At 66.2% G+C, this 26,773-nt stretch overlaps 2 protein-coding genes across 4 annotated transcripts in view; one reads left to right on the top strand and one right to left on the bottom strand.

Moving 5' to 3' along the window:
* ADGRB1 (adhesion G protein-coupled receptor B1) overlaps positions 1-13,218 on the bottom strand; it is a 70,991-nt gene extending 57,773 nt beyond the window's left edge. For 2 of the 3 annotated variants that reach the window (XM_065895540.1, XM_065895542.1), the window contains exons 1-5: positions 12,447-13,218; positions 1,992-2,153; positions 921-1,031; positions 409-573; positions 104-266 (exon numbers count right to left, since the gene is read on the bottom strand). In XM_065895540.1, the coding sequence (XP_065751612.1) occupies positions 104-266; positions 409-573; positions 921-1,031; positions 1,992-2,153; positions 12,447-13,218 (1,373 nt within the window). Of the gene's footprint in view, positions 1-101; positions 267-408; positions 574-920; positions 1,032-1,991; positions 2,154-12,446 lie in introns of all 3 variants that reach the window. The other variant, XM_065895541.1, reaches the window with a different exon arrangement.
* An 8,793-nt stretch (positions 13,219-22,011) lies between these two features.
* On the top strand, positions 22,012-25,723 carry LOC136136935 (basic proline-rich protein-like). The gene is made up of 4 exons (XM_065895159.1): positions 22,012-23,488; positions 23,869-24,338; positions 24,427-24,495; positions 25,016-25,723. The coding sequence occupies exons 1-4, from the start codon at positions 22,012-22,014 to the stop codon at positions 25,721-25,723; spliced, it is 2,724 nt and encodes a 907-aa protein (XP_065751231.1).
* The last annotated feature ends 1,050 nt before the right edge of the window (positions 25,724-26,773 follow it).

Here is a 26,773-nt window from a genome sequence, read left to right as displayed (position 1 = left end):
AAGCGGGGCTCCCAGGGCAGGGCTGGCCGGTGCCCCACTGGGCCCTTCCCTTCCCTTCCCGCCCCTGTCCCACCTCACCCAGCGCCCTCCCTCTCACCTACCAGGGCACAGAGCGATGTTGCAGAACTTGGTTTGCTTCTCCGGGCCCTCACAGGGGTTGCCTCCAAACTGGGGTGGCCTGCAGGTGCGCGTGCGGTCCCGGAAGCCGCGGCCGCAGGTGCTGGAGCACAGGCTCCAAGGCGACCACTCGTCCCAGGCGCCATGCACTACGGAAGGAACAAAGCGCTCTGCGACCCCTGTCTGCCCGAGCCCGCAGCCCGGTCACCCGCCCCTGATGCCCCGCCCTCTGACCCGGACGCCCCGCCCCCTGCTCCTGTTATCCCCCGCCCCCCACGACGCGCCGCCCACCTGGACACACAGCGGAGTTGTTGCACAGCCGCTGCTCCCGCAGGGGCCCGCTGCACTGCGTGCTGTAGGAGGACGACACACAGAAGCGCGTGCGAGTCTGCCAGCCCTCACCGCAGGTGCTGGAGCACACGCTCCACGGGGACCACTCCTCGGCCGCGGGGTCACCTGTGGGCCCAGACCTACAGCATCACAGGCCTGCTGCTGCCCCTGCACCCGAGCTACGGTCAGGCCGTCAGGCGGCCGCAGCAAAGCCCTTGAGCACCCCACCCGTTTTTCATTCTCGACAGTCCCCTTCTCCTCACACCACCTCCCCTAAATCCAGTGTGCCTGGAGACAAGAGCCTGGCACCTGAGAGGTTAGTCTAATTATATTACAGTCATTACCTAGAAGCAACAGCACTTAATAACGTATAGTACTTGCCCAAAGACCTAGTCCCCCGAAACCAACTTTCCCCACTTCCCAGGGTTTTAGTGCATTTGCGTTGTCAGCCCCGCCCAGCCGCTGCCACTCACCTGTCTGCGGGGCAGGAAACCCAAACTGCTGCAGCTCGTCGCCCAGCTCCTCGCGCCGCCGGGCATCCGTGGACCGCAGGGACTGGCTCCGGGAGTTGGTGCGCCCGGCGGCTGCAGGGCGGGTTCAGGTAAGCGTCCAGGCCGTGGCCTGCAGCCCCCACCCTGCAGCTCTAGAGGGGCGCTCTCGGCCCTTGGTCCCTCGGTCCCCAGCCGCAGCGGGGCCCGGGCTTGTCAGCACCAGGGCCACTTGGCCGCACCGGACAGGTGGGAAACTCGGGACCAGGGCAACCTGGCCTGGCGCCAATCCCTGTCTGGTCCAGTCTCCCCTGCCCTGCGCGCCTCCCTCTCTTCCTCCGGGGCCCGCAGGAGTCACCTGCGGGGCAGCACGTCTGAATGGCTACTGCTCTCCGCTGTTGAGCATCCCGGCAGCGATCCTGCCCCCCGCGGCCCAGCCCCGACACCCCAGGGCCCTCTCCAGGCTTCGGAGATGAGCTCCTCTCCCCAGGAAAGTTCGTCGGGGAAAAAACAACCCGAAGAATGACAATCTCATTATAACTTGATTTAATTTTATGGAAGCAGCTAAAATATGCATGAGGTCATTAGAGAGCCTTATTAGAGAAATACATCCTGGAGGCAGCATCCGGCTGGGACAGTCGGGTCTGGCCAGGGCTAGGGATGACGGTGGCGGAACAAGCCCCTCAGCCGGCTTTCCACGTGCACCCCAGAATTCCCAACCCACAGTTGCTAAGAAAGGCCCATCCAGTCCTAACACCGGGTCCCACCCTTCCTCCTGGGCCCTTACTTCTACTGGTCCCGCCCCTGGAAGGCTCCACCCTCTGACCCCGCCCCTGCCCCAGGTCCCGCCCCTCGTAGCCCAGGCCTTGCCTGGCCCGGCCCGGTCCCGCCCCGAGCGCCCTCCCTCCCTCCCTCACCTGGCCAGGCCCTGCCCGCCCCTCCTCGCCCTTTTCCCGGCCCGGCCCGGCCCAGTCCGGGTTCCTGCCTCCACCTGACCCCGCCCCGAGCCCCGCCCTCCCCCGGCTCCGCCCGGGACCCGCCTGTCCGCGCACTCACGGCCGCAGGCCTTGCGGTTGCACAGGCGGCCCTCCTCCAGCACCCCCTCGCAGCCGCCGCCTTCAATGCCCGGTGCGGGCAGGCAGGTGCGCGTCCGCGTCTGCAGGCCTCCCCCGCAGTCCCGCGTGCACTCGCCCCACAGGGACCACAGCTTCCAGCCGCCTGGTGGGGACCAGAGGGCAGGGGTCAGGGCCAGGGGCAAAGGGCTGCGGTGTCTTTCGGGGAGTGACCTCTAGGGGTCTCCCAGGCAGGGATCTGGGGCACAGCAGCCCCTGCGAAGAGGCCTCCGCGTCGGAACCAGCATAGCACCCTGGAGGGTCAGCTAGGAGGCAAGTGTGGGCCTGGACGGGGTTGGTGATGGGGTGTGAAGCAGAGGCCGACAGGGCAGGGAGGGGCAGAGGTGCCGGGCAAGTTGGGGTCCGGGGCCCACCCCACTTCTCTCTGGAGTCTCTGTGCTCTCCGGCTCTGTCTACAGGCACCTGGGCCAGGGTCTCCACTGGCTTTGAATCCAGGTCCCCAGTGTGGGGCTGGACACAGAGCTGGAGCCCCAGGTGGGTCTGGAGAATGAATGAATGAATGACACCCCTGCCCACCCCAACGGCTGCCTTATATCGAGGGCCGGGTGATGGGCTGGGGGCACTGAGCCTCGCGCCCTGCTGAACCCCCTCCCCATGGTCCTCAGTCCAGTATCCTCCGAGTCTCAGTTTGCTCATCCCCCCATCCCCTGCCATGACCCATATGCTCATTCCCCCAGCACCCGCAGGGACACCAGAGGTGACCGAGGTCCCACCCCTGGTAGCCGAGTGGGGTCTCACACCCAGGGCCCCGCCAGGTGGAGCGTCCCCCAGACCCAGCAGACACTGGCTGCTGAGGGCCTCCAGGCCCCTATGGCCACCCTCCTTCAGCCCTCTCAAGGGTCTTCTCCATCCCGGCCCCGTCCCCCCAACCATCATGACCTCGTGCCCCTGAAGTTCTGAGCCCCTTGGTGGCCCCAGTGCCACCAAGGACACTAAGAGGGACAGCCTCAAAGTACTGGGGAGCCACTGAGGGGTGAGAAGCAGGGAGGCCACACATCTTGGGCCAGAGCCGGAGGCTGCACTGATTCGCTCAGGAAGGGGCCGCTTCATCCAGGCTTTCTGTTCAAAGGCCACACTTAAGGTGCTCAGATCACTCCTGCCTCGAGGGACTCTGGTGCCGCCACCCCATTTGTCCTGGAGAATCCCAGGGCCCCTACACTCCCAGCACAGCAGGGTCAGGGCAGACTCAACAAGGGCACGCAGCCTCACCGAGCACCTACTTTGCGCCGGGCACCCTGCACACAGCCCCCCGACACGGCACCCATGTATGAGGAGGCGAGGAGATGGCATTGCCAAGGCCCAGCACTGGGAGCTGCACTAGAGCTGGGCCACTGCCCCGTGCTGCCTGCTCACCCGGGGCTGGAGCAGGGGAGCCAGGCTGGCCAAGGGCAGGTCACACCCGGCCCAGCAGGAGCGTCCCTGATGCCTCCTGGAGGCTGGCTTATCTGGGGAGCACATAAGGTGGGAATGAGGACTGTGGAGATCCTGGAGGGTGGGCACTGGAGCCGAAAGGCCAGGTTCACATGGTGGCCCCAGCACCCACGACCATGGGATGGTTAAGTCCACCCTGCCCTGGCCTCACACCCCTCGCCAGAGGACGAGGGCACTACTTCCTAGGACTTACGCCTGTGAGGGTAAATGGCAAGAAGTGGCTGGGCGACGACAGGTGTGGGCGTCACTGGGGTCGGAGTCGATCCCAGAAACTCACTTTGATTTGCAGCAAGCTGGGCGTCCAGGTGCTGTGTTCTGTGGAGGGCCGCTTGAAAGGTGCCAGAGCCCCTCCCCGTGGTCCCTGCGCCTGTGCTGGGAACCGACCAGCAGGGGGCGCCGGAAGCAAATGAACGGGAGGCGGGGGAGGGAGCCCAATTCCCCCAGTTTGGAAGGCGGGGCTCATTTCTCCCTCCACGCCCCCAAGCCCTTGAGGAATCTTCTCTCCCCTTGCAGAACCCACCCTCCCATACGTCTCACTTCCCCCTGAGCCCAGAGACGCAGAGCATCAACGGGCCAAGGGCACACAGAAGTCAGACCTCCCGTCCTCCAGACTTGCCATGCTGGTGGGTCACGCAGGTGGGTGGGGCAGGTGGGCGGGCCGACGCACCCAGACAGGGACCCGTAGAGGGGGCCGGCTCGGACCTTAATCGCTGTCGTCTGGGTGTGGGCGTGGACCCGGCTCTGCCCCTCGCGCACGTGCAGTAACACTTGGTTCCTAGCCGTGCAGCGGCGGCCCAGGGAGGAGCTTCTCACTCTGTGGGAGCCCGGCTGAGCTTTGCAGGGACCCTCGCTTCAGGGGGCGAGGGGCCCGGTTCTGAGCCCCTTCCTGGGTCTGGGCGTGACGCCTTGTGCTCCCACAAGGGAGGCCTCTCTGCTCCCATTGTTCAGATGGGAAGATCGAGGCCTGCCCTAGTGACGGGATGCGCGTACTCCCCCAGTTACGAGGGGGCCGAGCAGGAATCGCCCAGGTTGTTGGACCCGGCCCATACACCCTTCAAGGACGGTTGCTTCCCTCAAGGCCGGCTCTCAGGGCGGCATCCTGGGCAGGCGAGTACTGACTCCCCCACCCCTGTCTCCCCCACTCCGTGCCAGATGCCTCAGGAACCTCGAGTCCCAGTCCACCCAGGAACCAAGTGCTCACCCCACTTACAGCAGAGCAAACTGAGGCTCAAAGAGGGGTGGCGACCCCCCCCCCCCAACCTGCAGGAGGATCTACCCTGGAGTTGAGGAGGCATGGAGGCCCGAGCCTCAGAAGACAGGCGCCAGGGTCCCCAGGGCTGAGTAAGAACCCGAAGTATGGAGGACGCTACACAAATACGACTTCCTTGTGGACGGAGATGTCCATGCCCTGGGGGTGAGAGACAAGCAGGCCAGGGCCCCGGGGGAGGGGGTGGGCAGCCCCCAGGTGCACACGGCAGGACCGGTGGGCAGGACTGGTGAGCGGCTCGGCCCTGAGGCTGCGCAGATATGGGGCCCTCACTGCCGCCACTCTAGGCGCCTTCACTCTGGGGACCGTCAGCCCCGCAACCACGCCCACTTGGCAGATACAGACCTGGAGGCCAAGTTACCCACCGGGCTGACAAGGAGAGGAGCTGGGACTGGACTCATGATCAGATTCCAAGCGCTCCCCCTACACTGCCCCCCAGGCAGAGGCTGCCGCCAGGACCACCCCCGGCCTGGCACTCCAGGCCTCAGTGGTCTCTCCTGCTGAAGCCACCCTGTCCTGTCATACTGAGACAAAGGAACAGGGAGGCCTGGAGTCCAGGGAGACAGGCCTGCCGGCAGGGACAAGGTGGACACGTCCTGCCTGGCCCCCCTTGCTGCCCCAGCCCAGCCCCCGCGTGGAAGCCTGAGTGACGTGGAAGCTGGAAGTGGGTGGGAGAGAGAGGGTGTCCATGCTGGCTAATCGCGGGATGCCACTTGGTTCCCATGGCAACTGCCGCAGAGCTCAGTCTTTCAGGATAGACTCAGGTTAGGCCTCCGCTGCCAAAACACCCACAATTTCAGGGCTGGTTACCTTGGTGACCCAGGGGGTGGGGATGTGGTGGGGGGAGGGGGAGGAGAGGAGGGGTCATATCGGGAGAGGCCAGGCAGGGGGTCGACTGGCTCAGAGCACAGACTGCCCCCCAGGCCTAGCCCTGACCCCGGTCACATGCTGATTGCTGACCCTGATCACACACCGGGCCTTAATCCTCTTCACAGATCGACTTCTGATCCGGGACACAGGATCCCTGATCCCCCATCACATACTGAGTCCTGATCCCAGTCACAGACCGATCCCGACCTTGGCCACACTCCCACCACTGATGAACACTCAATTAGTGGTAGCTGCTATCTTTGTTATCATTTTTATTTTTAACGTGTGTCCCCCCCACGGCTGACACCTGATAAATGTTTGTCAAGCAAATGCATCCACGACCAGGGAATTACCCAGGCAGGGCTCCTGGGGCCCGCAGAGCTGGGCACAGAGGAACTCAGGCCACCCTTTCCTGGGTGGCCACGGTGCTCCTGGGCTGGGTGGGCTTTGAGGGGGCAGCAGAGGAGTGGGCAAGGCTGGGGGGTGGGCTGCCCCTCCAGGCCCGGAAAGAAGCCGCCATTCTTCCCGGGCTCAATGCCCCCTCTGTCTGGAAGCCTCATTTCCATCTCATTAAGGGATGAATAGAGCCAATTAATGGCCGCCAGGCAGCCTTGGCCGCCCAGGAGAGAGAGCACACGGAGAGGGGGGCTCCTGGCCCCCTTCCCTCCCTGGTGCCCCAGCCTGCAGGCCATGGCCTCCCTGGTCCCTGCGCCCTCAGTCAGCTGGGATGAGGGCGCTGGGGGAGGCCCTCTTCCCGCTGGGCCTTCCCGCCTCCTGGGTCCCCTCTGGAGGAGGGGAGCGGTGCACTTCCCGTCTCCTCCAGCAGAGGTCTCCCCAGTCTAGCAGGTCAGGCAGCACCCGGCTGGGGGGGTCAGCCCCTGCCCATTCCCGCCCCGCCCCTTTCCCGACCGTCAGGCCGGGTTCCGTGCACATCCACCTCGGCGAAGTCCAGCCCCTGTGCGGACCCCTACCCCCCACCGAGTGAAGGTGTGTACTGCGGCATGCAGGCTCCTCCTCTCAGCCCCCTACATGGATGTGCAAATGAGGACCACTGGGAAACTGGACAGCTCCCTGAAGCCCCTCTCCAACCCAATCCCAGTCCACAGCGGCCCTGGCTCCACAGGTCCAGACTCGGTGCGTCCTTAGGCCTGCAGCTCCCACTATCGGGGCCCGAGTGACCAGCAGTCTGCCCAGCTGCCGCAGGCACCCCTGGATCTCAGGACGGGCTGAGAGCCGTGCCCACTGCCCACGGGGCCACTTGCCAGAGAAGGAGGACAAGGGGGTCTCCTCCAAGCATGGCAGAGGCGCCAAGACCCTATGAGCAGGAGCTATGCCATCCCTGTTTTCACAGAAGGGAAGCTGAGGGGTGACTTGGCCCCGTCTGCAGGGTTACTCACTTTCTCAATGCTGCTCTCCCTGAGTCAGGCAGGTGCCCCCTAAGAAGGGTGCCCGTTACAAGCTTGAAGGGCCGGGTCCCACCCGGCTTTGCCCTTCGGCGCTGGATGACCTGGGCAGGTCTCTTCTCCTCCCTGAGCCTTGGCTATACGACCGACAGCGCTTCTCCCCATCTTTTAGAGAAGTGGGACCCCAGCAAGGCCACAGCTTCCAGTCTCCCTGGCCACCGGGTGGTGTGGGGTGAGCTCTGGCCTCTCATGGCAGTTCCTCTGTGGGTGATGCCCCATGCGTACTTATTGTTTTCATGGGGTCACATCTTGCTATTTCCATCTGGAATGGGGGCTGTCTACAATGGAGCCTGAAACCTTGTTTTCCAGATTTTTCTAAATTGGCCCTTGTGCAAAAGCGCAGCCCCCCTGGCTGGGATGACAAACCCAGTCCTGGCAGGGAGGCCCTAACCCTTCCTACTCCCGCCCCGACCCTGCTCCCCACCCCCAAGCGCCCAGTTGCCCCCAAACTCCAGAGACACGCCCTTCCCCCTGGGATTCCCCACTCGTCCCTCCCCCCAGCCCAGCCCCCCTCCACACCCTGCAGGCCCCAGAGAAGGCTCGCAGCCTCCCCCTGAGGGAAGTTGTGGGGCATTTAGGGTTGGAAAGACTCCAAATCCCTTGGGGGGGGTTTCAGGGCAGGGGCGCCCCAGCTGAGAGGCGAGGGGCCTGGAGGAGGCGGGTGGAGCGCTCGGCATCTCCCCTGGTGTGTGGCCTTGGGCAGGTCACGGCCCCCAGGCCGGCATCACGGCCCAGCACATGCCCGGGATGTCACACACTCACACGCTCAGGCTCCAGCCCACCCCCCACCCCCCGCCCCATGCAGGCATATGGAGGGGGCACACGGGCACACACACACACAGGGACACACACGCAAGGAGACACACGCACACTCGCCCCCAGCCCTCAGGATGCCGCTTCTTCATTATCTTACATGTCACTTCTGCAATAAAATTCTTTAATTAAAACATTAATATTTAAAACAACCCTTGAGAGAAATGGCACCATCTCACCAGAGGCAGAAAAACGCAGAGAGACTCTGCGAGGGGGAAGGAGGGACAGCCCGAGAGCGGGTGGGAGCGGGCAGGCAGCGCAGAGGGGCAGCCGGCGGGGCAGGGGAGAGGGAACAGTTGCTCTGGCCTGAGGAACGCTTGCCAGTCGGATGCGTGACGTGGCCATGTGGCATTTGGACAGGCCGGGCGGGAGCAGGGCTGAAAATGGGCCACGGGCTGGCCTGGGCCTCCTGCTTGCTCCGGCTCTGGCTCCGCGGCTATGGAGGGACGCGCCTGACCCAGCCTCCCCTGGCATGCGTGAGGGGACGCAGCTCCCTGGGCGCAGGCTCGGCAGGCAAGATATGGGGTCTGGATCTGCTGTGTGTCTTCTGAATTACTGCTGGACCTCTCTGGTCCATATACCACCCCACCCCTACACACACATGAACACACACACACACCCTCCCCGCAGAGCTCTTGCAGGAGAAGCCCCAGGCAGGACCACCAGGTGACCAAGAGCTGGCTCTGCTCTCTGTCTCCCCCTTACAAGCTGTGTGACCCTGGCTGCTGCCTTAACGTCTCTGTGCCTCCTTCCACTCAACAAGAATTAATCAAGGGCCTGCCGTGGGCCAGGTACTGGTCCACACACGGGGCTTCTTCAGAGAGCAGGGCAAACTCCCCTGCCCTGTGGTGGGTACATCCTGGCAGGGGCGGAGAATAAGGACACAGGAAATTCTCCAGTGCTCACAGGCGATACCGTGTGGGAAGAGAGAGAAAGAGGGAGAGAGAGAGAGAGTGAGGCGACAGCAGGGCCAGGGCGTCTTGAGAAGGTGCCATCTGGGCAAGCACTCAAGGGAGGGAGCCCTGTGGGCACGTGGGGAGAGTGTTCCAGGCCAGGGAACGGCCCATGCAAAGGCCTTGGGCAGGGAGGTAGGTGCCTCGCTGGGGAGCCATCTCTGGGCAACTGGCAAGAGTTAACTGGTTAAGATGTGGGTGCTTCCTGCACAAAGGAAACACGCAGAATGTGGCTACTGCCACTACTAAGATCCGGTTTACTCCCGAGGTCTCAGAAGCATCAGGCCCTTCTGAGTCCAGGGCATGGGCACGGGGTCTGAGCTGCCTGCGGGCCTGGGCGACCATGTCCCGTGCCCCCCGCCCCGTGGAGTCGAGCTCCTCGCTTCATGGCGGCAGCCCCAGCCCTCATGCCCTCTTAACTGTCTTCCACGAGGCTGCCAGCCCTGCCTCATAGACTTGACTTCCGCTTTGTCAGGATTGCTGAACTCGGCTTGCACAGAGCCAGCCTAACACACACACACACACACACACACAAGTACATACCACAAGTGCACACCCGCACACACGCACAAACACGACGCACACACGTGCCCGATGCACTGCACACACGCACGCACACATGTATACACCAGCCATACACTCACGCACGTACTCACACACATGCCCGATGCACTGCATACATGCACACATACACCACGCATGCACAGCACACATACCGGCAACGTGCATGTCAGCACACATAATACACGCCGTGTACACACATACACGCACACACGCATCCTTGTACACATGGATGCGTGAACACACACGCACGCCTGCCCACTCCCTTCCAGCGCCAGTTCCAAACATTCCCACTCTCAGAATCTCCGTGCAAGCCCGAAGCACCCAGCTGTGGTCTCCAAACAGCTCCGCTCCTCCAATCTGTCTCTCTGCCCCCCAAGCCCTCTAGATTCTCTACCTCACAGTAAACACAGATATTGACATTTCATCACTGACGTTGCTTCTGCTTAGAAACACGTTCACCCCAGTTCTCATTCCTCATAACAAGAAAAGAAGACGTTTTTACTCTTTCCAGTTTAAAGACAAGGCCCAGGGACACAGCGAGTGTGTGGCGGGCTGGGATTTGAACCTGACCTGGTCCTATCCTGGGGCGCCAGGTCCCAGGGCTCCCTCTCAAACGACATTCCCACCAGATGGCCCACGGGCCTGTCACGGTCAGGTCCCGCTCTGTCCTCTGGATCTTCCACCCCAGCCCGGTCCTCCCCGCCGCTTCCCCACCTCGGCCGAGGTCTTCACTCCTGGCCAGAAACCTGGGAGGGGTCCAGCAATCTCCTGTCTCCACGCCCACATCCTTTGCATCAGCAAGTCCATCAGCTCTACCCCCCACCACCCCCCCAAGATCCTCCCCCTTCCTCCCACCCAGGCCAGCGTCTGCTCCCTCCTGGATGCCTGCAGTGCCCTGTTCCTGCCCCGGATTCCCCCTCTGAGCCAGACACTGCATTTACAGCCCCAGCGATGTCACCCTTCTGCTTAAAGCCCCCCATGGCCCTTCAACTCTCATGATAGCATGCAAACTCCGGCCAGGAGGCCTGTCCACCACCGTACCCGACTCCAGCAGCGGGGCCTGCTCCCTCCAGCACCAACGTCACAACCCCACAAGCTCCTGCCACTTGCCACACATGTATCACACCAGCCCCGTCCCCTTGACCTTCTCCCGCAAGCTCCACACGGCTCCAGCTGTACCAGGTATCTACCCGGCACGGTCACTGCCCCGAGATGCTAACAGAGAGCAGCTCTTGCGCTTTGGTTTCCAGTGTGGGCCAGGCCCCAGGGCAATCAGGTCTGAGGTGACTGAAGAGTCCCTCAAAGCACTCAGCACTTTGCCAGCGAAGACGCTGAGGCTCAGGGGCAGGTGACCACTGGGGAGTGGCTGAGCGACATGTCCGGCCAGGCCCCTGCCCCACTGGTCCTCCTGCATCCGCCCACCTCCCAAACTAGCGGCCGGCCCGGCATCTCTGCTCCATTCTCCTCCCCCCCATGCCGTGAGGACCACTCCCACCACCACGCTGCGGGGTCTGCCCACGCCAAGGTCACAGTGACCTCTACCTTGCCCAGCCCGAAGGTCAGCCCTCCCAGCCTCCCTCGCCATCGCTGGGGGCCCTGACACAACTGATGGAAGATGGGGCTTTTCTGCCGGCTTCCTGGACACCACACCGCCTCCACCTCCCGGGGCGCTGCCCGCCTCTTCCCTCCTCTCCTGATCCCCTCCAGCTATGCTCACTGCTCCACGGAGGTTTCTAATCTGGGATCCACGGCCCGGGGCCCATGAATAGAACCATGTTCCAGGATAGCTGGTTTCCTCTGTAACCCCACGTAGCTTCTTTGATGCCTTTACAGACGTCACTCGGAGGAATCCATCGGCCTTACTGGCTCCGGAGACACCAAGAGCCCTGGACCATGTCACCTGGTCTCACGGTGACCTGCCCACATGAACGCCCAGCCCAGCCTGGCCCCCGGACGCCTGGCACGCTGTCTGGTGTCTCAAACTCCACGTTCGGTGAAGAGCTGTCCCCTGACGCAGCCCCAGCCTCCCGAGACACCCTGGGCGTCCCGCTCCAAGCACACACACGGTCTCCCTCCTGCCCGATGCCAGGGGGCCCGCTCGGTGTCCCATCCCACTGATGGCGCCCTCCTGTGCAGGTGGCCGTCTCACCGAGGAACCCAAACTGCTAAGAAGGTGGGACCAGCTGAGCACACGCCCAACCCCACCTTTGCCCTGCCCTGCCCTCTGACCCGCACGGGGCTCACCCGCACCCCTCCCAGAACCTCGAACATGGCCCCCTGACCTCCAGGTGACAGGCAGCCCCGCCACCAGGGTCCCTCCCCCTGCGGTGTCTTCATCACGACCTGACGCGCCTGTTTCTTGTGCTTTGCCGCTTAACGCCGCCCAGACCCAGAAGGCAGCTCCACGAGAGCGAGCGAGAGCGAGAGCGGGGCTTTTGTTTTGTTTTGTTTTTGTTGTTTCTTGTCTCCCTTGCGTGTCCCCGGCGCCTAGAACACCTCACAGGCGCTGGGTAACTGTAACCACGTGCAAGCCCCACACTGCATCTCCCTGACCACACGAGTCCACTCTGCTCACTTTTTCTCCCGTGTCCCAGGAGGCCCCTGCAGACCCCGGCCACAGGCCACAGCAGCCTGCTGGCCCATGAGAATGGTCCTGCCTGCGAAAAGGGAGGGACCGGGAGGGATCCTCCCCCCAGCCGGGAATCTAAAACTCCCTCATCCTGGGAGAAATCAGACCCGCTCTTCCTTCCTTCCCTCCCTCCCTCCATCCATCCCTCCCTTCCCTGAGCACTTAGCAAGCACCACCCATGACGCAGGCACCCCAGCACCCTGGGGGCCAGAGGCAGGCACCCCAGGCTGCCCATTCTCAGCGAGCCTGCAGAGAACTTCTCTCTTTGCACTTGGCTTCCCCGAAGTGCTCGGGGGATCGGTGGCCAGGGCAGCCCTGCAGAGAAGACCCTTCCCACCCACCGTATGCCCGGAGAGCCACCCCAGGGCCTCTCCTAGCCGTCACTCACCTGGAGCGCCCTCCCCGCCCCGGTCCTGGGTCAGGCTGGTGAGACAGTTCTCGGGGCCACCAGCCATGCCGTCCCTCAGGCAGACATCCCCGCGAGGCACCAGGGAGCCGGAGGCAGGGTCGCCGCTGTCCCCGCCCGGGCAGGCACAGGGGGTCTGCATGATGCCACAGGGGTGTGAGCTGCGGCTGCCAGCCAGACAGGCGTCCAGCCAGCGGCACAGCATCTGGCAGGCGGCCCGGCTGGGGTTGCGGTTGCCCACGACCAGGTACTCCACGGAGAAGTCGTCGCTGGGACCGGGGGGCCCGTCCTGGGGCGCGGGGCCGTCGTCCTGGGGCGGCCGCTGCCGCTGCATCTGTAGAAACTGCTTGCTGGCCTGCAGGAAGGCCAGGGGTGCCGAGGGGTCGCAGAGCCTCAGCACCTCGTCGAAGCTCTCCACGCCCAGGTAGGTGCGTGTGGACTCCAGGAAGGAGTCGAACTGGTAGGTGCGGACGCGGGTGGGGCCGCTGCAGGAGGGCGCCTTGGCCACCTTCACGTAGAGCGTGTAGCGGCGCGGGTCCGGGTTGCGCAGGGTCCAGGAGCAGCGCGAGGCGTTGGCCGGGAACACGGCGGCTGCCGAGAAGTACCCGAAGAACTTGCCCTGCACCAGCGTGGCGCACGACTCGGCCCCGGGCCCTGCGTCTGTCCCCGCGGCCGTGCCCGCCTGGTGCCCCAGCAGCAGCAGCAGTGGCCCGAGGATCCAGAGGGCGCCCGGGGCGGCGGCCTGGCCCCTCATCCTAGCTCGCGGGGCCGCCAGGGTTCCGCCGGCTGGGCAGGCAGGCGCGAGCCAGGCCTTGACATGCCAGGGTCCGGCAGCGAGCGGAGCGGGCCGGGGCCGGGGGCAGGGCCTTCAAGCGAGGACAGGAGGAGGAGACGGCTTCAGGTGACTGAGTGGGCAGGGGCGGCTCCTAACGTCCGGGGCCCCAGTGCCTGCCTGTGGCCGCCAGCAGCAGCTGCAAGAGAAAGAGCAGAGAGGGTTCGCGTGAGCCCCCGGGGGAGGCTGGGACTTGGCACGCTGGGGGCAGTGCCCGCCCCGGGCTCTGGGCCCCCGACACAGGCCCTGGCCTCGCTCTCAGGCATCTGCTCTGCCCACCTGTTTGTCTGCCACCTGCCAGCATGTCCACCTGCAGGGGCAGGAGCCAGGGGCCGGGGCCCCTCCTCCCCCACCACGCCTGAGCTGGAAGCGGTGGGCCGCCCCGGCCAGGGCCGCAGGCCACAGGGGCCTCGGCTGTGCCCGTCTGGCTGGGCAGCCTGGCGTGGCTACACGGGCTCTGGGCCCGACCGCCTGCCCTGGGGTGGCCACGGAGGCCATTCTGCCCCTGGGCCTCTGTGGCCTCTCAGGCCGTACCCCTCTCCAGCTCTCTTTCAGGGAAGAATCTGCAAACCCAGCCAGAGGGGAAGCAGGGCAAGGGAGTAGAGGAGACAGGTCATTCCAGCCGTTGCCCAGCTTCCCTGCAGCCCCGCCCCTCTGGGCCTTGCCCGGTACAGCTGCAGAGACCCCTCCCACTTCTGTTTCGTCACAGCAGGAGTGACCAGTTTTTGGGGGGTGAGGGTAGGATTGGTGCCCCGTCTCTGGGTCTCTGGCTGTGACTGTGACATCCACCCACCTCCTATTGCCCCCCCTTCCTGCTCACACAGCCACTCAGGTGCCCCCTTTGGCCTACCAGCCATGTTCCTGCCAGGGACCCTCCCTCTCCCCGCCCCGGAGTCACCTGCCGCCACCGGGACCCGGCTCAGGCCTGCCCCTCCCCACTTAGCCAGGCTGCTCCCTGCCTCCCATCTCACGATGAGGAAATCGAGGCTCAGACGGGCTCACAGGCAGGGGGCGGCAGTACCCACACTTGAACACCCCCGACTGACCCCAACCTTGTGGCCCTGGGGTCACCTGCACTGCACCAGGAGCGGGCACTGGCCGCGTGCCGCCGGCTCACAGGTCAGCAGGGACACCGCAGAGCCGTCCTGGGCCCAGGGAGCCAACGTGCCCATCCTGACGCGCCTCCACGTGGACCCTGCAAAGTTCCTTCTGCCTAAACCTCAGCTTCCCCACCCTCCCTCCCCAGAGCCCCTGCTGGGCGTCGTCCGGGCAGCAGCAGCTGAGCATGTGGGCAAAGGAGGGGGAGCCACGGCAGCCCCCCCGCAGCCCGCCTGGCCTGGCGCCGGCGCCTCGGCTCCGCCGACCGTGCACACGCCAGCCGCCTGCCCACAGGGACCCGCTGCTTCTTGCCGCCTGGGCCCAGCTGGCCGGCGACACAAGGTCGGTCACTGCTCTGCAGTCCCCTCCTGGCGTCCTTCCTGGCAGGCCTTGTAGGCAGAGCAGGGAGCTGGGCGTGGGCGGCCTCGGGCTGGCCAGGATGGCTGGACACGGGCTGCCCCACTCATGGCAGTGTGGACTCGGCCGAGGCTCTCACTTCCCAGCCTCACTCCACCAGCATGAGGTCAGTGCTGGACCTGCAGGTTTACCCAGAGATGGGGCAGCAGGCACCCGCGGCAGGGGCTCCGGATCACCAGGGGCGGCCCTGTGGGGCTCTTTAGTGGCCAACGCTCAGGTCCCCTGAGGAAAGGACTTGCAGACCCCTCATGCAGACCCTGCACTTGGCCCCTGCTTCCAGGAAGCCCCTCTTCCGGTCGCGCCTCTAGGCCATCCGGGGGCCAGCCTCGGACGACAGCATAGCAGAGCCGCCTGCCCTGGCCACCCACTGCCATGTGTGGGAACCGAGAGGCTGGGGCCAGGGCCCCACAGTCAATCCCAGACCTAGGAGGCTGCCTGCAGGGGTGGCCACGGCATCCGAAACCTCACCTGAACCCCAGCCCCGGCTGCAGCGCCCCCTCCCTTGGTCCCAGGCTGGGACCTAATGCAGCCACCAGGCCCCCAGCTGGGGCCCCAGCCCCGGGACAAACCCTCTCCGATGCCCCGGAGAATCCCAGGTGGAAGTCGGCAAAGCCCAGCAGAAACTCTGATCACAGTCGGGCGTTTCCCCAACACCACCCTGACCCCCGCCACGTGACAGCCGACTCCTTCTGACTCATCCCCCTTGACCTGGGGTCAAGGCCACCCCAAAACACGGCACCTTCCCCCAGAGGGGCCTGCCCGGTCCTGAGATGGCCCAGGCCGGGCCCACATTCTCCCCTCCCCACCCCAGCCCCTGGCGGCCCATGCCACAGCCCTCCCGTGTGGAATGTGGGTACAGCCTGGCGCACACACCCGGCCTCAGGTGTCTCAGACACTCAGCCTCAAGGCTGCACAGCTGCCTCCACCACCCTGTGGGCTCGCAGGCCTGGAGGGGCGTCCCAGCCAGGCCCAGCGTGGAGGGAAAGCACAGGAGAAGCAGGGCTCGTGGCGGGGAGGGGACCAGCGTTGGGCTCGATCCTGCGCGGGGCACTCTGTCTCCGCAGGAGCAATCCTGGGGCCCCTGCGCGGACGGGCACATGGGGGCCACAGACGAACAACCTTGGTGGGGGCTTGCTGGTGCTGGGCGCCTGAGGCAGGATCCGGGCCCAGGTCTGCCGCACAAAGCCCCTGCCCTCTGAGAGCTGGCACTGCCCTAGGCCCTGCAGAACCGGCCCTGATCCTGCCCCTGTCCCAGGGCCTGTGGGAGCCGGGCCGAGCCGGGGCCCTCCTAGCATCCCTGCCGGCTGGCCCTCATCCACGCCAGCTCACTCCGCTCCTTGAGGGCCTGTCAGGGGAGCGAGGCCCAGCCCAGGGTCCCGCACAGCGGGCGAGAGGGAGAAGCGAGGATGAGATGCAGGGCAGCGCCCCGTTCAGAACTGCCCCGTAGAAGGGCGGCAACACGGGGCTTGGCCTGGGGGGTGAGGAAGGAGGCAGGGCAAGGATGCGCAGGACGCAGAAGAGAGCGGCCCCGGCCCCGGCCCCGGCTGGGCGCTGCGATGTGGAGGCGACGTTGCTGGCCTGGACCCTGGGGAGGCGGGAGGCGCCCATGGGGACAGGGGATAAGTGGCAGCTCAGGACGCCACACACCCGGGACTGAGGCTCTGGTATGAGCCTTCAACAGGCTCCTGGGGCCAGGAGATGGCCTAGAAGGGCCCACCCATGGGGTTTTCGCACAGGGGTCCACAGGGCGGACCACTAGGACCACCAGGGGGCCAGGCCTCCTCTACACCTTGAACAGCTCCACACCCTGGGCCTTAGGAAGGGCTCTGCTGGCCAGAACGCTGTCCCAGCTCTGAATCTGAGTGCCACAGAACTGGCCTGGCCCTGCCTCTTCTGGCTGGTCTCGGGGCAGAGCTGGGCAGGAGGCCCAGGCCGTCAGCACGGACAGCTCCCGTGCCTGCCAGCGGTCACTCACCCTCCACCTGCCCGCACCCCACACCCTGCCCTCTGCCCCGCCCCCAACAGACCCACAGATGCTTTCCAGAGGCTGAGGCCTCTCCATCCCCATTAACTGCCTGCCTGAAACGCTCCAACAAGGCCCTGGATAAATGGCTCAGAGGTCCCCTCCAGCCTTAGTCCGGGGGACGCCCGCGTCAGGCCCCAGGTCACACAGCCGTGGTGGAGGCCGACCAGTTGAATCCATCCCAGGCCCGGGCAAGCAGAGCTGAGATGGGGTGGGGCGTGCAGGGGAGCCCCTGACCCCGCCTGGCACCCAGGGGTAGTGTCCTGGAGGGGGCAATGCTGGGGAAGGGTCCCGGGATGAGGGGGACAGCATCCATCCTCACTGGGGGGATTCCTCTGACGGGGGAGGGGGCACAGGCAGGGAGAGCCGGGGGGAGGCTTGTGTGGTGTCTGGGCTGGGAGGGTGGTCAGAGGACAAACAGGGTCATGGAGGTGACCAGGCTTCTAGCCTGAGCACGTGGGCCATGGGCGGTGGGGACCCTCACTGAGCTGGGGGGAGTAGACATGTGCCCGTACGTGCGTGTGCAAACACCTATGTCTCTGTGTGCGCACATGTGTGTGCGTGCCTGCACTGTGTCTGCACACACGCACCCGTGTAGTAGCACGCTTGTACAAGGCTCCCAGCAGGAGGAGGGCTCAGCGTTTAATCATGGGATGTGCAGGGCAGTGGGACAGGGACTGGGGCTGGGAGAGGAGTGCTTGCCTGGAGGGGGAGCCCATGGCCAGGACGGAGCCTCACGGAGGCCAAGGCAGGGCCTCAGAGAAGGGCCAGGCCGGCAGAAGGCCGGCTCCACGCTGGGTGCAGGTGACTGGGGCTGTGGTTCCCCCGGGCTGGCTCACGCCTGCTCCCCTCAGCCACACCCAGCGCCCAGGCCTCCGCTGGGGGTCAAACTCTACAAGCCTGGGACCACAGGTGAGGGGCCTGGAGGAGGCTCCTGGCCTCGGTGCCGGGGTCCAGCGAGGCTGCGGGTCGCTCTTCTCCAGAGGTGCTCACGGGGGGACTGTCTCCCTGGGGCTGCAGGCCCCCTGTCTGGTCCTTGTGTTCCCATATCCCAACCTGGGTCATTGCGGCGTCCATCGCCCCCTGCCCATCTTGGGGTACCAAGGACGGTGGCCAATTAGCACCCAAGCCCCCTCAGGCCCCCCGCCTCTCCCATCACCTTCTCAGGGCCAAACTGCCCTGCTGCAGGGAAACCCTCCTGGTGTCTGGCCCCCATCCCTTTGGCCAGCCTCTGCCCCGAACCTACCACGCGGCCTCTCAGAGCCTGCAGGGTGGCCTCGGGGTGAGGGGTGGGGGACTCCAGAGAGCCGGCCACGGCAGGCGGAGGACGGGGATCTGGAGTCACGGCGACGAGAGAGGGAGACGGTGGCTGGTTACTGAGCGCTGACTGCACACGGGACCCCAGGAGGCAGGAGCAGCAGCGGCCCCACTTCACAGCTGGCAGGGTCGCAGCCCGCTAAGGGGTGACGCGCCCTCCTCCCACCACCGTCCCAGACGTATCTGCGCACGGGGGACCATCCAGCCCCTGGCCTCGATCAGAAGCCCTGGGCGCCTCGGGATCGCTGCCACACAGGGGCGTGGGCTGGATGCCCACCCATCAGCCTCCAGAAGTCTCCAGCCTCACCTCAGTCCGTGGGATCCCCCCCCGCACCACCCCACCGCAACTGTCCAACACACAGACCTGACCCAGGCCCTGCCTCCATCCCTCCCCACCCACCCCAGGCCGCCAATGGCATCCCCCGACACCAGCCACAAAAGGCGCTCTGTTGTCCCGCCCGGCACTCTGAACAGTGCCCGCCTGTGTGTCCTGGGGAAGGCTGCACTGGGGGAGGGGCGCGTGGGCATCCGCGGCTCGGAGCCGGCGGCCGGGTGGGGCTGGGAGAGCACGCAGGGGAGGCCCCCCGGGGGCACCTGACCGCCCAACAGGGGCCGCCCTCCTGGGCTGTGGCAGGTCAGGCCGCCAGGCAGAGCCTCCGTTCCTGAGCAGAGCTGGGGGCTCTGCTAGGAGATCCTGCCCCCAGCCCTCCTGACTGACGTGTGGCACATCCCAGGCCTTCCCCAAGGAGGCCCCGGCCATGTTCCACTCACAGCAGAAAGGTGGGAGCTTGCCAGTGAGGTATCCCCGCGGGGCGGGAAGGGGCCGCCTGGGTGGGGCTGGGCTGCCGGCAGGGAGGCCTCCTTCCCCTGCCTACCTACCTGCCTGGGCACAGGGGCTGCCAGGGGGATCTGGCCGGAGGCCAGGCAGAGCTCCCCAGGAGGAAAAAGAAAGGTGCCCCGGAAGGTCCACTGCTGGGGGGTGGAGGGAGGGCCCTCTGGCTCTGCTCCAGGCCTCCCCGTACACACCCTCACCCTCATCACACCTTTTCTTGCCCAGGAGCCTGTTACCCCAAACCACCTGTAGGCCTTGAAGACACCCCGTGCCCTCAAGCTCCCGGGCTGCCCCCGCTGCCCTGGCCCCTGCCCAGCAGACACCCACCTGTCCTTCAGGACACGGGCCAGGTGGCTGCCCTAGAAGCCTTACCTGAGCCTGCCGGACCCCTCCCGCTCTGAGCTCCCACTGCGTCCTGCGCCCCGGGCATGCACACACACGGCTGCATACACACGCACACGATGCCCTTGCGTGCACACAGACACGCTCTCTGGAGAGTCCCAGGCGGGGACAGTGAGAGCGTCTGCCCCATCAACTGCGGCATCCCCCCGGAGCGGGGAACTCTGGGAGGCTCCTGAAATTCTGGGTGTGACATACGTCACTGCCCTCTCCCCTCTGTGTCCCCCTGCTCGGTACCCAGATTAAGCCCCTGCTCCCGGAGAGGGAGACACACCTTCCACACCTGTTCAGTGGCTGGCCTACAAGTGATGCCCACCCACACCCCACGCCAGGATCCGTTCCTGAGGTTCCCAGGAAGAGGGGCTCATCCAAGGTCACCTGTCCAAGGCCACGTGGGGAGGGTGTGAGGACGGTGACAAGATCGGAAGAGGCGGTCAGGAAGGGCCCTGGCGGCCGGCAGACAACACTGAGGTCCCAGGGACGTCCCGGATAGGCCTGGCCAGGTGGGGCCGCAGAGGTCCTGACAGCATGGAGTGGGGAGAGGGGGGTGACAACAGAGGAAGGGGGTGCTTCGCCTGGACGTGCTTCAGGAAACCCAGGTCTCCTGGCTCCCGACGTCCCCTGTACCCACCCTAATGGTGCCAGCAGCTGTGGCAGGACTGGCCGTCCCAAGACGTACCTTGGTACCTGGTGCCCAGAGGTATCAAGGCTCCGGACCTGGGCCTCCCCGAGACCCACGGGGCACCCTCTCCCCTCTCTCCAGGATGGCCGAGGTGAGCGAGGGTGGCAGAGGGTGGGCCCGGAGGAGAAAGGGCAAGCCAACCTGCGGCCCACGGTGAGCGCCGGGGAGGTGGACCCCGAGACCGGGACAGGACTGCGGAGGGGCCAGTGTGCGCGCGCGGGGGGGCCTATGCACATGCGTGTGCAGTGCGTGAGGGAGCGTGTGCGCGGCAGCGGGGAGGGTCACCGTGTATGGGGTGAACGTGTGCAGGTGTGCACGCGTGTGAGTGGAAGGCTTTCCGGAGGCGCCCCTGCGCGCTGGGACCCAGCCGGTCAGGGCTCTGGCGGGGAGCAGGGACAGCGCTCTCTCTGTTCTGAAGGCACTCGCATCCCTCTGGGACAACTGGGCCCTCCCTGAGACCTGCACTGGCAGCCCCGCCCCCCCAGGGCGGCACCCTCCCGCCTGCTGTGTGCTTTTCCGGGCAGCGCCTGTCCTCCCCTACCCTGGGAGCCAGGAGGACACTGGGACGCAGGGACGGCTCCCTAAGAGATCTGAACCCAGGGGCTTACACTCAGCTGAGGCCACAGGTCCTGGGGTCTCCCTGCGAAGCCCCGCCCTGCAGGGGGAGGGCCTTGTGCCTCTGTCGCCTGCAGCTGCGCCGAGGCAAAGGCCTGGAATCAAAGTTCCAATGGGAAGCTCTTCCCCTCTCTGGCCTTACTTTTCCAACAACTGTAAATGGGCAGTGGGTGGGAAGTGGGGCTCTCCCGGTGCCCTGCGGCCCCAGGGTCCTCGGGGTGACACCATGTCCCCGGACATGAATGTCCACCTCGGGGCCCAGATTCCAGGGTAGCGCACGCTCGCATTCTGGGCTGCGTTGCGGGTCTGTGCACGCTGATGGGGCTCTTGGGTGGTATCAGGGTGATGGCCGTTCTGTGGTGACAAGTGAAGTCTGGAGTCCAGTGCAGTTGTGGGCGGGGCAGCCCCACGCAACCTCGCTGCCCCTAGGAGCACCCGCTATCTTTGGAGTGTCCATCAGGCCAAGTCATCACCTCTGTTTACACCCCCCCGTGGCCCCCACCACTCCTAGGACATAGGCCGAGGCCTACAGGGATCTGCGGTCTGGCCCCGCTCCCTCTGAAGCCCTGGTCCTGCCATTCACCTCTTTTCCAGCTCCTGTCTACGCCTCACACCTGCCACAGGGCCTTTGCATGGCTGGTCCCATACTGAGACCCTCCTCATCGTCACCACCTCCACCGCTCTTCTCCCAGCTTAGCTGCCACTTCCCCGTGGAGGGCTCTCGGGGAGCCCCACCTCTGGGCTCCTGCAGGCTGCTGTCTTCCACCCCCAGGGTCCATTCACTGAGCCGAGCAGGGTCTCCTTCCTCCCGTATTCCCACCAGCCTTCACACCGGGTGGGGGGCATGCCCTCTGCCTCGTCCGGGCTGCACCACTAGTGCGAGTGTGTACACGTGGGCACCCACATGTTTAGTACGTGTGTGCGTGCAAGCTGTGCACAAGGGTATCCGGGCCGTGTGTGTTTACACAGAAATCACAGCTCTGACCGATGGCGCAGCTGCAGCCATTGAGGCTGGAGGCCAGAGGGTTCCAGAGGACAATGGGATAGTGTGGGTTTGCTGGCTCGGATAGAGTTAACAAAACCCTCCAGGTTTGAGGTTTGGGGGGCGGGGTTAGAGCTTTACTCCCAGGGGTCCACCTCTTGCACACAGCCAGTTACAGGACCTGCCACAGGTAAAATGTGGTGCGGTTAAATACTGCCATCCAGGGCGCACATTCACACAGACCTGCTCCGCGCCACACACACATGTGGCAGTTTGCATGCCTGCCCACACATGCCGCCAGCCTGCCGGCCGGACACACACCTGCACGCGTAGCACACATGAACACAAACATGCTCCTCACGCCCGTGCACAGGGCACGGAGGTCCGGGGGCCAGGCGAGCGTGGAGAGACACAGGTCACAGCGCTCCCGCCCAGACGCGGGAGTGAGGGACCAGCGGCACCGGCGAGAGGGCGGGGGCGGCCAGGGCTGCCCAGGATGGGGCGGGCGCCTGGGCCACGGAAGAGACGGAAGGGGCGGGCAGGCGGCCGGCGGCGCGGGCGCCCTCTCTCGGCCGAACGCGACAGCGCGCCGCCCTCCGCCACCGCCACCGCAGCCCGGCGCCCGCCGCCCCTGCCTGAGCTGGAGGCGTCCCCAGGGGGCGGGCTTGGGCCCCAGGACTCGTTCCGGAGGCGGGGCCGGACCGGGCGGGCCGGCTAGGGGGCGAGGACTCCACCGGAGGTTGCTCGCGCCCCGCTGCTCGTCTGGCTTTGCCGGGTCCGCCTCGTGCCCGTCCCCGAGGCCGCGCGTCCGCAGGCGCCCAGCTGGCTCCGGACCCGGCCGGTCGGGACGCCGCAGACCCAGCACGCTGCGGGCCCAGCACGCTGGACATCGGGACGAGCGCCGAGGGCCTGAGCCGAAGGGCTCCGAGACCCCCACCCTCGCCCCCATTTCACGGACGCGGCCACAGAGGTCCGAGAGGGGCCGGAGCCTGCGGACAAGGGAGGGCTCGACAACTTGGCTGCGTCCCCTCCCGGCCCAGGGTCTGGAGGAGACCGGCGTTATGCCGAGGGCGACGAATCGTCTTTTCCGCCCCCGCGCGGGAGTGTTGCGGGGACAAGCGCCCTTCTCCGGGATCGGAGGCGGCAAACTCCCTGCTCGAGCCTCCGCGCCGCGCCCGCCCGCGGAGCCGCGCGCCGCCCTGGCGCATTCCCGCCGGCCTCGCGCTCGGCCCCCCGCCGCCCGGGCTCCGGTGATCCCAGGCCGGCCCCGCCCCTGCCCCCCGCATCCTGGAGCAACAAGTCTGAAAGCAGCGCCGAGCGCCAGCAAGCTAGCCGGGAGGAAGGGCGCCGGGCCGGGCGCGGGGCGCTCCGGGATCCCGGAACGCGCGCAGCGTTCGCCTCCGGGGACCGGGCGCGGGCAGCGGGCTCTCGGGGCTGACTCGGTGGGCGGCCCACACCCCCTCCCAAGGCCCCGACTCTGCACGGGCGGGGGCGCGCCCAGGAGCCCCCGCCCCCTCCTTCGCCTGCTTGACCTTGCTCGGGTACTCAAAGCAGGACCCGGCGGCACCCGGGCGTCCGGACGCAGAGTTTCGCTGCCGCCTGCGGTGGTGAGGGAGCGGCTCTCTCCCTCGACCTCCCTCGCTGCCTCCGCGGCGGCGGGGGTCGCCAAGAAATGGAAGGCTTCGGGTTCTAGGAGACGCTCTGGCCGCCTCCTCAGACCCCAGATACACCGTATGCCACCTCCGGATGTGAAAAGGGACCCCAGCCTCCCGTTTGCCCTCTCCACCCCGCCCGCGCGGCCGCTGCTCGTAGGGGGCGTGTGTCTGTGTAGTGGCGGAAGGCACTGGGGGTCCCCGTAGGTCCCGAGGTGGGTTGGGAGCGCAGACCTCCCGGCTCCCTCCCCAACACGTTTGCCAATCCGCTCCTCTGGGGCGTGGGTGCGCGCCCCCTGCCCACCCACACACCTGCACACCTTTCAACTCCTCGGTAGTTGCCGCTAAGGAATCCTCGACCCAGACCCGGGGGAAGGGGACGTGTTGGGGAGCGCGCGGAGGGAATGGGTGCTGAAGGAGGGGCGGGTTAGGACTCGTCCGGTCCCATCCTGCCTCCCTGCGCTCCAAGAAACTTGGAAGCCGAAAATAAAAGTGGGGAGGGTAAGGTGCCCAGCGGGCCGGGGGTTTGGGTGCCTGAACGGGCGCTCTCTCTAGGCTGCCTGGGAAGTGACCCCAGCAGGAGCCGCCGCGGCCCGGCAGAGGTACTGGGGCTGGGAGCCGCATCCTCTGACGAGCCTCCCTGGCCACCTTGCTTCGCGGCGATTTTCAGCTCCGCCGCCCCCTCCCGAGACAGGCCCGAGACGCGTTCTGCCCTGTCCAGGGGGCCGCGGAGACTAGTGGGAGAGGGCACCCGGCCGGGCCCAGAGCCCCAGCCTGCCCGGGAGGGGGCGGGGGCCAGGCTCATTCCTCGAGGCAGCTCCGCGCGGCTCCAAGCGAGCGCGGCGGCCGCGGAGGGCCGGCGGCCTCCGCCCGCTGGGAATGGGGACCGAGGAGTGCCCGGCGCCTGGCCTCCCCGCTTCCCGCGGAGAGGGCACAGGGCCGACCCAAAGTTCGGAGCGGCTTATCCGCGCGGCCTGTGCGAGCGAGCGGAAAAGAAGCCGAGAACGGAACGAATCAGGGCTTTCGTGTGTGTGGAGGGGGGCGGACGGGCGCTAGGGTAGCCCTCCGCCCGATCTGGGGATAAGAGAACCTCCGGGGAGTGTCCACCGCCAGTGCCGGGTCTACCGTGAGGCTTCGAGGGAGGCACTGTGCGTGGGGGAGGACATCTCGGGCCCCTACAATGTCTGTAGGGGCTCTGGCTATGATGAGGGGAAGGGGGACACACTGGGGTGTCCCTCCTGAACCTACCTGGGTCTGCGTGTGGCTGTGGGGACATCTGGGGCTCCCTGAGGCCCCTGCCAGCGTCCGTATGTGGTGAGGACACAACGGGAACGCCTTCCCCAGCCTGCCCTGGGTCTGTGCCTGTGACGGGGAGGGGGTGTCTTCCCCAGCCTGGCCTGCCACCCCGGCCAGGCTGCGTGTGTGTGGACTGGGGGCAGGTGAGCAGCGCCGAGGAGCCTCTCCCACGTCCAGGTCGCCCCCTCCTCAGCCTCCCAGTGCGGGCGCGCGGAGACCTGCCAGATTCCGTCGCGGCCGCTGGAGGAGGCAGGGGGCGGGGGGGGGGGGGGGTCCAAACTCCCGTGCTCCGAGCGCAAACCTCGGAGCTGCGAAGCTCCAAACGGCGAAGTTAAGAAGTCCGGGCGTCCGCCCCTCCCCCGGCTCCCTCCCACCCTCGCTGCACCCCGTCTCGCCGCGCCCCCAGCCCCCAGCCGCCCGCCGGAGCCTTCCTTACCTTCCCGGCAGCAGCGGCCCCGCTGGCGAAGACTTGATCCGGCGAGTTGCAAATACCCAGGAGCGCCGCGCGTCGCCGGCGGCCGAGCCGGGCGTCCGGGCGGACGGCGGGGTCCTCCTGCCTCCGTCGCCCCCGGCCCGCTCCAGGCCTAGCAGCGACGTCCCCGGGAGCGCACCCGCCGGCGCGCGCAGGCCCCCTCCCCTCCCCCCGCCTGCCGGCGCCCCCCGGGCGCCGGGGAGGTTCGGATGCCCGGGCTGCAGGCGATGCGGAGCGCGCGGGCCCGGGCCCGGCCAGGACGCGGCGCGGCCGCCTGTGCTCCCGGCTCGCCGGCTCCACGCTCGCTCAGCCGGGGCCGCCGCCAACGCCGCGCCCGCCGCCGCCTGCGCCCGCCGCTCCCTCTCCGGCCGCCGCCGCCGCTCCGCTCCTCTCGCCTGCCCCGCTCCTCTCGCCTTTTTTCCCCTTCCTGAGGGGGGGGGGGGCGAGCCGAGCCGAGCCGAGCCGGGGGCGGGGCGGCGCGGGGAGGAGGAGGAGGAGGCCGAGGACGGCGAGAAGGAGGAGGAGAGAGGCGAGCTGCTTCCCCCCACCGGGCTGCCGGCGCTCCCCAATCTCTCCCTCTCTGAAACTGGATCCCGAATCGGGAGCCAGAGACTGCATTACGGATTACATCAGGCTTTATAGAGCTTCCAGATCACACATTAGAGGGGAGCGCGAGCGGGGGGCGGGGTGTGGGGGAGGGGAGAGAGATAACGGGGTTGGGGGCACGGGTAAAACGCACACAAGCGCGCACACCGAGGAAAGCCCAGCTCCTGCCCCATGCAGCAGGAAAACCAAGAGTTGGGTCTCAGCCCTCTGCCTCTTCCGGGAGCCGAGGAGTGGCTGCCGCTGGCCGGCTGGATAAATGGATGGGTGGATAGGTGGACAGGGGGATGCATGGATAGACAGAGGGCAGATGGATGGCGGGAAGGAAGTTATACGGGGTTGTGCGTGAACAACGCACAAAGGTCCATGAGAGGATGGGGTGCGTGGAAGGGTGGATGAGGTAAGTGGGTGTAGATTGAGGAGGTGCTCCGGCGGCTGGGTGGATGGACAGATGCCTAGAGAGATGGGTGGGACGGTAGATGGAAGGGTGGAGGTGGGTGGATGGATGGAGGAAAGAGGCGGCTGAGGATGGGCAGGATAGGTGGGTGCATAAATGGATGGACGGCACATGAGTGGAGGGCTGAAGAGATGGGGTGGGCCGTGCAGTTGGAAGGATGATGCATGGATAGGTGGATGAGAGTGGGTGGGCGGGTTGGAGGGAAGATGGAATGAGTGATGGGCAAGAGACAGAGTCAGAGGCACAGACTCTGGACCCCATCCAAGAGGGTCAGAGGTTGGCGGACGTGGGAAGGGCCAGTTTGAACTGCCCAGGTTGGATTTGTCGAGTCCCCTCAGGGGTACTCTGTTCTGAGAGATGCTGAGGGAGGGGCTTGGGAGAAGAGCCAAGGGTTTGAAAGTGAGGTCCAGACCACCATTTACCCTGTGGAGCTGTCCTCAGCCATTCCATCCACATTCACATCCTCCATGCATCCTCCTTTGACTTGGTGACAGTGAGGACATCCCAGTCACATATGTAGATTTTCTTTTCCATAAGCTGATGGAGATGGCCCCTTTAGCTGCTTCATCTCCCATCTTAAAGTGACAACAGTCCCTCTTCTTCTGAGACCTTTGGCCAGATACCCATAGGGG

Source organism: Phocoena phocoena, chromosome 17, assembly GCF_963924675.1.
Source record: "Phocoena phocoena chromosome 17, mPhoPho1.1, whole genome shotgun sequence".
NCBI lineage: Eukaryota > Metazoa > Chordata > Mammalia > Artiodactyla > Phocoenidae > Phocoena > Phocoena phocoena.
The sequence above is the reverse complement of the archived record's forward strand: the minus strand, read 5'-3'. Positions and strand labels throughout refer to the sequence as shown.